The sequence below is a fragment of the Seriola lalandi genome, unplaced genomic scaffold (assembly GCF_002814215.2).
Source record: "Seriola lalandi dorsalis isolate HSWRI2012SDOR001 ecotype SW California unplaced genomic scaffold, Sedor1 jcf7180002054829, whole genome shotgun sequence".
NCBI lineage: Eukaryota > Metazoa > Chordata > Actinopteri > Carangiformes > Carangidae > Seriola > Seriola lalandi.
Window position 1 is genome coordinate 1,074,368 of NW_019525382.1, and position 10,662 is coordinate 1,085,029.

A 10,662-nucleotide genomic window follows, 5' to 3' on the forward strand; every position below is an offset into this window, starting at 1 on the left:
CATTGAGTTTATTTTATTAATCATGGGTTTACCTGAGCACCCTCCCTCCTCAGTTGGACAGTATCTTGCCTCTTAATAGGACTGAGTAATCCATTTTGTTGAGCTTCGCATCCTTGCTTGCGTTGAACTTCAGGAAGAAAACTTAGACGATATATCTTTAGCCCTCCTGGCATATTTATTTCAGACTTAACTTGGTATAACCTTCATGACCGAACATGTGCACGCACAGACAGACTGAACAACAAATCGGGGTGTGTCCCAAAACAAAAACCAATGGCATCCGTGCACAGCGCCACACCGTGGTGAACACGCAACACCACAATTGTACAACAACCATACATTCACACACAACAACTGAGTACATCTAATTGTATCTCTTAACAATAACACTCTACCACCAAAGTGTACCTAGTGTAAACAATATGCTTCTAAGAAATCCTAATAGTTGTGTTTGTACGTTGTTCAAACTATTATAATGCTAAATTATTGCTCAAATGAACAAGCCTCCATCAGCCACTCTCTCTTTGCATGGCCCAGAACTCACCACAAGAGAATAATGTCTGTCAATTTACAAGTAGTCTTACCCACACTGAAACACGCACACACACACACTCACACACTCTCTCACACACAAACACACACACAAACACACACACACACACACACACACACACACACACACACACACACACACACACTGCATCAAAGAAGAATACTGCATAACAGGAAAAGTCCCTTCCTGTGCCAAAAATGCCAGAATGCAATGTTTGAGCATTGATAGCATTTATTCTGGAATAATGAGACAGCATTTTGAGTATTTGGCTTCAGTCATGACATACAAGGCACAGAAACAGTAAGTGCCCATAAAATAAAGCTTTTGTTCATGCCAATACAATCTCCCTCTGAGGCCCACTTGCACTGTGACATTACTGTTGTGAAGCAGAAGCAAACAGGAGTGAGCAGACTGAGCGTCAGAGCAGACATGAGGTGGCTTGGCATCATGCTGCAGATTTCTCACATGCTGTACTACTACATGGGGTGGAGGGCAGGCAAGCAAATGCTGTCATGTCTCCTCACCCTGATGGGCGAAGTATGTTTTACATTGGTGATGTCAGACATTAAGTCATTAAAACAAACTCAAAAACTCATTTAGTGAAACGTGAATAAAAGGGAAGCTCCCAACTGAAATATATTTTTTACTGTAAAATGACAGGAAAAGGACCTGCCTTGCTCAAGCACAAGCCTCACTCTGTTGCTCATAATGAAGAAATGATGGCACAGAGATACGCAACTGGTGGTATGTTGCAATAAAATTTGCCAGAACTATATATGAAGGCTGGGATTTCCTGAAGTGTAAATATATGGTATTGATACAAAGTCGGTTGGTGTTTGCTAAGCCTGTCAGAAGTCTTACTTCTATGTGATCTATGTATTTGCAATGCTTCTTCCTTCTTCCTATTGCCAGGTTATTGTGTTTTGCATAATGTCCTCCTTCCAGAATGATGCATCAGCAATTAAAAGTTTCCACGAGTCAAGGAGGTCACGAGTAGACTCTAATAATTACAGTTGAATCATTATGTTTTCTTTGAGTCATTATGTTTTCTGTTGTTTGCCTCAGTCTATCCCAAAAATATAAGCATAACAATTATCTGACATTTATAGTTAGGCTACTAGTCACTCTGCAGATTCAGATTTTACAAACAAAAACAATTAGAGCTACAATTAGTCAATGAATCTATCAACTACATCGATCGACAGGAAATTAAATTGCTACTATTTTAACAACTGAATAATCATTTTAGACATTTTGAAACAAACCATGTCAGAATGAGGTGTACGCCATGCTGAGTAACTGACTTCTGAATAAATCTATTGAAATCTATTACCCGGAGCATTATGATCTCAGCAGCAGGAGCCACAAACGGTGAAAACCATAACTCAATCTGAAATGTCCATATAACTAGTGAACTACATCTACTGAAACCTATCTTGGCTTTATATTTCAATCATGTTACATAGTTCACAGAACAAGTCTCATTTGCATATACTCCCCTCCACCCAACTATAATTCACTTTCAATTCTTGATACTTTGCTGTGAAACCATGTGAAACTATGATGTGAATATTGCTCAAGAAACATATTAAGCCTACTCATTTTTGTTTCCCAGGTTTCTAAATGAATTATATTATTTAAATTTATTTATTTATTTTACCAGTGATGATTTCAGTGTCAGTTTATTTCCCCGTGAATCCCACAGATTTTGAGGCAGAGTATAGGCTATGAGAGGTTGCAGAGGAGAGTGGAAATAAAAACAATCTTTCATAAGGACGTATGCATATTATAGACTAGACGCTACGAAAGGACTGCGTCAAAAGCATTCGTATCGCTGTCGATATATATATATACATACATATATATATATATATATGTATGTATATATCTATATGTATAAAGGAAGATAAAGGAGAAAAACTTAAAAAAATTCTTATATTAATGCTTGATGCCTGTTTTTACGAGCTGATGGTTTATGTGCCATCAGTCAAGCAGGCTATCTCAACTACATAGCGTAAGGTTTTAAGTAAAAAATAAAAATGTTCAAGTGTACAGTTAAACTGCTAAATATTTCCCATTAAGTACTTTATAACGGAGACTCGCTCTAGCCTCGTTAACTTCAACTTTTCCTGCGCAGGAGAAGCTACTGGATAAGCTGCAGTACGACGTTGTATTTTTACAGTTGACTACAGGTACTTACCGAAAAAGGGAGATCAGTCTTGTCATCTGTCTCTGAGGCTGCTCAGATCATTGATCAATCCTGTGTGCAACAGCGTGACTCTCTGCTCCATCTTGATGTGCGCAGCCCACTGGGCGGTGCCTGTTTCTGCTGCTGAGCCTCTCAACAGGAGGCTCATATCTATGTGTCTGTCTTTCTGTAATAAATGATATTAATATAATAATCAAATATATATATATATATATATATATATATATATATATATTTGTATATGTAGTCTACTTATTTGGGAATTTTACACTACTTTTATTCGACTACATTTCAGGGAAATATGCTACTTTATTACTACACTACATTTATTTCAAAGCTGTAGTCACATTGATGATTTAAGATTTCAAATGAACATATAAATTATCATGAGTTAAGATACAGTAAATATTAAAAACCACAGAAAATAGTTTACATGAGCTCCACTGCAACCAGATATAACATCAAGATGCTGCCTTCTGTATATGATAATGCTTAATTAATTGAATCAGATTTATAATAACATAACAATGACATGGGCCATTCTGCATTCATAATGACTTGAGCTTAGATAGACTGTCAGCTCCGAATCTACACTGTGGATATTAGTAGGATGTCATTATTGCACTAATTGTACCAAAAAATGGGTGGAATTGTCACACCTACCACTTAATGAATATTACAGTTCCTACTGACTTCAGACACGTGTGTATGGAAACCTTTTGTAGCATTTGAGCTGCAATGCAGCTGCAGAAAACCACAGAAAAAAAGAGGAATAATTTATATTTAACAGTGGTTCTCAGTTTCAATATTACTTTGCGCTTTAGAATTTGTCATGGTTGAAATGTTGAGCTCTCCTTTGAATCCTGATGACTTTTTATTGACAAATGACTGTTTCAACAGGGCAGACCTGTTTTTACTCTCCTTTGCTGTATATACATACACAAAGTCATAGAACACCAAACTAAGGCGAGGCCTGCGAATTTGTCAATTCGTCAATTCACAATGAGAACTGACGTAAGATTAATATAGTTGCACAATGGATCCTTATGGTCTATGCATACCTACGTATTGGGTAGAAGTAGACTCTGTATATGCAAAAGTTTAAAATTAGCCAGATATTAATTATCTTTTTAAATCTAAGTAGGCACAGACAGATGTAAGTGTTTTCAAATCTGTTGTAATGTACATGTCTTTTAAAAAAAAAAATCTCACAAATCTGCTTTGGGGATCAAAATTTGACACAACAGGTTCTGTTTACAGAACGGTTTCACTTTAACAGTGACTGCTACACCCATGTGTCTGAATGTGAATAGATACTTTTTGTTACTCATAGAGCATAGGGTAACTCAATACATACTTTATGACAATAATACATGAAGTTTGATGACAACTTCCCCTTAGCCTGTATACAGCATGCAGATTAATTTAAATACAATACACACTGAGCAAAGTATGCCACAATGAGTCTCCTCTCCTATATATTTCATGATTTAATTAATTGCAGCTTCTTCAAATAAAGTGTATGTTGTGGTGTGATCTTGCTGTCTTTTCATCACCCTACCAAAGTGCATTGCCTCAAGACACTTAAGCCAATTTGATTTAAAAAAAAAAAAAAAGAAAGAAAAAGAAAAAAAGAGAGAGAGCGAAACTAACTCACAAATATTGAACTTTTACTTTGTCTGGACCTTAGTTTACTGTGGTTGTTTACTAAACAATAAAATACTAGTAAAACACGCAGATTTAATGTTTTATGGAGTGTTTGAATGTCACTGTGTACAATGACACAACCAGCAATGCCTGACAAATGTGAAGCATGTTTGTTTACTCAGTTGGGAACAGCTCAGTAGAGAACTTGATCCAGGTCTGGAACAGTTGATGCAACACGTTTTGAGACACTGTCTCAAAACGTGTAAATACGCTGTTTTGCATGTGGTCATGTTTATAAAAGGAAACCTTGTCTCTGAGCAGCTTGGTTCTTCTTTTTCTTTGATGTGGCCTCAGATGACACTGAAAGGAAAGCTGATCAGGTTACTTCAAGTCTTCACAAGTCAACAAGTATGTAATGAGCACAATGAATTAAGATTAACTGACACAAACCTTTGCATTGTTGTTCAGATGTATTTATGAGACAGTGATGGACAACTGATTTGGGTTAATGAGATACCTAGTTTTACAAACCCAAAATAGCGATCTGAGCTGTGACAAATTGGAGGAAAAACCCGAATGCTGATGCTTCCATACAGGGCACGAGAGGTCACTGGATTGTTTGATGAGTGTGAAAATGATGTGAATCATATGCTATGGCCTTCACAGTCACCTGATCTCAACCCAACTGAACACCTATGTGTGATTTTGGAGCTATGTGTGAGACAGCACTCTCCACCACCATCATCAAAACACTAAATGAGAGGATATAATGTGGAAAAATGGTGTTTATCCCTCCAAAGACTTGTAAAAGGAGCATTGAAGCTGCTCTGGAGGCTCAAAACCTTACGAATGGGTTCTCTATAATGTGTGACACAAGGGGGCTATAGGCACATTTTCCATTTTAAGGGTGAGGGTGCCAATTTTGCTGAAGTTCAATTGACTGACTTTTCAGCTGAACTGCTGCTGTTCATGTTGCATTAAGCATCAGATTTAAAGAAGGAAGAACAAAACACGGGATAAAATAGATGTTACGCTTTATTTTACTTTCCAGCTAATTTCCTAGAAACTTTATTTGACACTTTTTACTTTCCTGTTATTCAAACACGAAACTAAGAAATCTCCAGCGCAACTGGAAACTACAGGTGAGCATGCAATTAATCCAATATGCAGCATAGACGTCAGTTAAACAAATATTTACCAATTACCATGCAGACCTATAATTTATGGCAGTTGGAAGTCATAATGAATTGAAATTACAAATCTTTGTCAGTCTTTCTAGGAAACTCTGAAAGATACTGACGTCTATTACAGCTATCTTTCACTCACCTATTATATAACGTGCTAGTTCTTTTCTTAAAAACTCAAGTATAAGAAGCAGGTACTTAACAACTGTACTCACTATAACTTTCTCATTTCATTCTCAATTGTGTGTAGGCCTTCTCAATAATACCCTAGTTAGCTAAAAACCAGCACATTTTTAGGAAATGAGCTGGAAAATACAGGACCGGTAAATAAGCATTAACCAAAAAGGTGACATTTCTCCTATTGGAGGACCACAATGCTAAATCGGTGGAGTACTCTTTGGATAAAGCCCTTTCTAGTCCTTTAAGTGAGACAGTTTTATTTGTTTCTATCTTCTATTTTCTCTGTCAGGCATGAACTTTCAACTTGCAACTTCAGATATTTGTTGCAAGACTCACACCATGTTTAACCAAGATAAGTGATCTCACTGAAGGCTATATATATTTGATCCTTTGTGTTTTGGAGAAAAATTTGTGTCTTCTTTCTTTCTCCCTTACCCATTGTTCCTCAGATGATAAGGAGAGGAAAACAGTTAATTGCAATATGGTCAATACGATACTTTTACTGTTGGCTTGTTACTGCTATTGCAAAGCTGCTCAACAGGAACACTAAACTAATATTCGGTAGTATTTCGGAAGATGTTGCAAACCGCCCTTGTTTACTGGATTGCATTCATTCTGCTGCTAATTTCTGAACTACACTGAACTCACTATCCTGTGCATGAAACCAGTTTGAGAGACATTTGCTTTGTGACACAGTGCATTGTTAATGATTAATTAGTATTAATGGGGCCAAGGTGTGAAAAGACTACATTCTATGCACTATAACAGCACCATCCCATCAATCTACATTTAATGACCCATAGTGACAATGTAAAAACAATTGTTGTCAGGTCAATACTGTTTGCTTCAATTATCCATGAGACATATAGACACGTCAAGGATAATTATAACAAATAATTTAATAGCTGGTTAACAACACCAAGGATTCATAAAGCATTTACAGCACTGTGAATGTTTAATGGGCATGCTCAATAAATACACAAACGATTATAAATGCATGTGTGATATCAGCTTAAGCACATTGTGTTCGTCTTCACTTGTAAGCAGCGGGGACAGGGGGACTGACCAGAAATGAAAGATGAATGCAGCCAAATACAGAGAGGTCCTTGAAGAAAAACCTGCTCCAGAGCGCACACAACGTTGTGTAAATAAAAACATAAAAAGAAAATGATATGCCCCATCTTTACTTTAGAAGCTGAAAAAAAGCCACAACTGTCTCCCTGTTAAATCGGCCTGTCACTGAGGGAATCAGTAACCCATACGCTGTCAAGTTGAAATTTCGTTTCGTAGATACACCCTACTTAAAAGAAACCTGTTCATTCCAGTCCTTTGTGCCCTGCAGCAGATCTCTTCATTCTCTACCAGCTCGTTCAGTCACACTGTGCAGTATTAATGTCATGTTGTTTTAACAACATACCAAATCTACTGTAGAACCTGCTGCAGAGCACATACATTTCCCTCTTTTGATTTTTATCCTGGTCTTCAGGTTCAAATTCCTGCAGCCCAGTTTCGTTGTGTCATCTGTTTGGATTTTGGATTGCCTGCCCTGCTCTGTGGATTCATTATCTTCCAGCCTGCCTGCAGCTCGCCAAACAGATGCCCATAACCCCATAACAACCAAGTAACAATAAAGAAGTCACATTTTCTCACTCCACCTGTTGTGTTCTGTGTTGTGGATCCAGAAAAAGGTGGAGGACATGTTGATTTTTGGCTTGATTTATAGCAGTGATTACACTTAATTTCTTCCGATATAGTCTTGATTTTATACAAGTCAGTCATGTTGTTTTAACATCATACCAAATCTACTGTAGAACCTGCTCCAGAGCACATACAACATGAGACACAGGTGTTGGTTCATGGAAATGATCCAAAGCATACAGCCAAGACAACGCTGGTTACCACAGTCTGAATACTTTGTGAGGTGACTGTATAAGATCAAATCACTCAGGTAAACTCAATTTAGCAATTTAATCCAGGTGGGGTAAAAAAGTAGAACAAAAGCTGAAGAGATGTAACAGGTTTGACTTCAGCGTATAGCCTTTGTATCCTCTATTGTATTCCTTTCAATTTTTTATGACGGTGAACTGTCCAATAAGAGACACACAAAAACTATTATATTTAGTAAATAAGCAAATAAGATATTTTATAGTGCCTTTCAGCTCAGTATTTTGGCTTTTTCTTATGTCATCATTCCAATTTCCCAAATTCTACTAGTTCAAGCAAACATTAGATATTTGGGAAAAATATCTCTGAGAGAGAGATAAGAGTGATACAAGTCTTATGTCTGTATGGTAAATGTAGAAACAAAATACACCTACCAGCACCTCTCAAGATCACTAATTAATACATTATATCAGTGTTGTTGAATCTGTACAAAAACCCAGTTGTAAATACGACAATTTACATTGAAAAAAAATGAGCATATTTCCCAAAATGTCAAATGTTTTGCTTTATCTATCATGCATAAATCACATTAAAACAACTGGAATAACTATAAATTGAGATAACGTGATGTCACAGCTCCAAATTTTATCAGTCCAATCTTAGACCCTCTAACACAAAGCTGTTTACATCCAGTGAGCAGACAGGAGCTAAGAGTCAGGTTTTCAGTTTTAAGGACAGGAACTTACACAGGAAACCTCAACCAAAGCGTTCGCTGGCATTTCATGATAAACCACAAGTTAGTTGTCCAATGCTCATGTTTAATTACTTAATGTAGAAGGACATGAGAATATATTAACAAAAGGAATATTAAAAAGACAGGTGAGGGCAACAAACCCTGATAAATTATAAAAGAAAAAACAATTCCATCCAAAAGGAAAACTAAACAGTGAAAAGTGGTGTTCCTTGTCTCAAGTTATCTTGTTGTAACCTGAAACTATTTTCATTCTCCAAACCATTCCCAAATGTTTACATTTAGATTTGAAGGAAACCTTGTATCTGCTGGTATCTGTAGTGTTGCAATAACCGATTCTGCAGTGTGGTTATGAACTGTCTTCACAAATTAACGAAAGTGTTGCAGGAGAGCATTAAGAGCAGTTCACAGTGCAACGCCCACCAGCGACAGTCACAACCCGTTAAAATGCTGCTGCTGCTTTTACAATCCATAACTTTGCTAATGATTATTAAGTGCTGCTCCTTAGTGAAACTGTATGTATCTACACAGGCTGAGTGTCTGTTTTACATCCACACTCACACCCTACATTCATGCAAACTTCAACTTCCTCTTCCTACTTCTCTTCCTGTACTGTTATGCATTGTCCGATTCAGTTATGTGTTCAGGTACAGCTAACAGAATCACCAGGTCACGTGTGAAGACATCCCTGTGACTTATCATGGCATTTTAAAAGTCACTCAGTGTGGGCACTCACAGTGGCTGACTGTACTGTTGTCTTCCTCTGAGGGATGGTAACACATGTCCATTCTGCGTTGGAGGCGCTTCTTAAGATGAACGCGTCGCTTCACTGAGCTAGTGTTGTACTCCTGGGCCTTCAGCTTGGCATAGTAGTCAGAGAACTTATTAAAAAGGAAGGAGATCGGCATGCCATTCAGGATGATACCAAATGAGATGCAGCAAAAGGCCACAATGCGTCCCAGGATAGTTACAGGAACCACATCCCCATAGCCCACAGTAGAGATGCTGACCTAAGAGACAAGAGTGAACAGTTCCATATTAATACGTTTCCAGGAATATTTTCTTTGATGTAATAGGATTCTTCATGGTGATTACATTTTTGGTAATCTGTGCAAGCAGCTTATTACAACCCACAGTTAAATTTTCTCCTTTTTAACATGTTTTGTTTGTCCCCAGTCTTGTCACACTGTGGTGAGGTTGTCTTGTCCTGGTTTTGTTTTGTCCTGTCATTTCCTGTTTTATTTTGAAAAGTAACTCTCCTTTCGTTTCAGGTCACTTGCATTTCCTCATGTGTCTCAGTCTGATTGCCTTAAGTGTTTCCACCTGTGCCCTCCATGTGTTTAAATAGTCTGTGTTGCCCTTGTCTTGTGCCAGGGTGTCTTCGTCATTGACCTGCACCCGAGCCTTTGTCCATGCCCACAGCTATAGTGTCCTTCAAAGTAAGCCGTTTGTACCTCGTGAAGGGTGATTTTTTTTGTTTGTAATTTCTTGCCTTAGCTAATGTTCATAGCCCTTTGTTTTTCCTAGTCATGAGTGATTTTTATTTTGTGTAATTTATTATTGAGTACCCTAGATCCTCTGTTTGGTGGCGTGAGTTGATTGTTTTGGTTTATTTTTATTATTAAGTCAGGTTTTTCCTCCTTATGGAGTGTTTTGTGTTTACCTTTTGTTTTGTTTTTTGATTAGAGCTTTTCCCCCTCCTCCTGGAGTGATTTTGTTTTCTCAGACTTCAGAGTTTAGTGACTAGTCTTTTCATAGCCATATATTTTTCACTCTGTCTGAGGTCACCGGTGATTTCAATAAAGCCCATTGTTTTCTAATTCACTGCGTCTGAGTCCTGCCTTGAGTCCCTGCCTGACAAGTCTATTCTCTGTCTAGCTGGGTGAGGCATCCTGGTGACAGCTACCACCTGTTACCAAGCACACCTGTTCTTTACCTGCCAATGAATTCCACAGCCTGGAAGCCCAGCTCTCCGCCAGATCCGAGGCACTCCTCTACAGCTAGAATAGCTGAGAGGAGTGCCTCGGGGCAGAGCCCCGAGGCATCTATTAATATTCTGTTTCGGGTTTATTATTCTTCCGCCAAATTTCGGCGCGTAACTTGTCCCGCAGCTTTGAGAAAACCCCGGTAATATATACATCAAAATGCGTCTTGATCCCGAAAGGGTTGCTATGACTTTTGGTGTTAAAATTCCAATTTTTCCCAAAGTTATTCCCAAAAAACTGGGAATAAATAATGCATTAGAAATGCATTG

General features: G+C 37.9%; 2 protein-coding genes across 2 annotated transcripts in view; both read right to left on the reverse strand.

Annotated features, from left to right (window-relative positions):
- The window catches only part of LOC111669970 (N-acetyllactosaminide beta-1,3-N-acetylglucosaminyltransferase 3), an 11,288-nt gene extending 8,456 nt beyond the window's left edge, over nucleotides 1-2,832 (reverse strand). The window contains exon 1 of the mRNA XM_023426487.2: nucleotides 2,754-2,832. Within this exon, the coding sequence (XP_023282255.1) occupies nucleotides 2,754-2,779 (26 nt within the window). The 5' untranslated portion in view covers nucleotides 2,780-2,832. The remainder of the gene's footprint in view (nucleotides 1-2,753) is intronic.
- A 3,865-nt stretch (nucleotides 2,833-6,697) lies between these two features.
- LOC111669997 (potassium voltage-gated channel subfamily V member 2-like) overlaps nucleotides 6,698-10,662 on the reverse strand; it is a 7,450-nt gene continuing 3,485 nt past the window's right edge. The window contains exon 2 of the mRNA XM_023426524.2: nucleotides 6,698-9,418. Coding sequence (XP_023282292.1) covers nucleotides 9,128-9,418 — 291 coding nt within the window. The 3' untranslated portion in view covers nucleotides 6,698-9,127. The remainder of the gene's footprint in view (nucleotides 9,419-10,662) is intronic.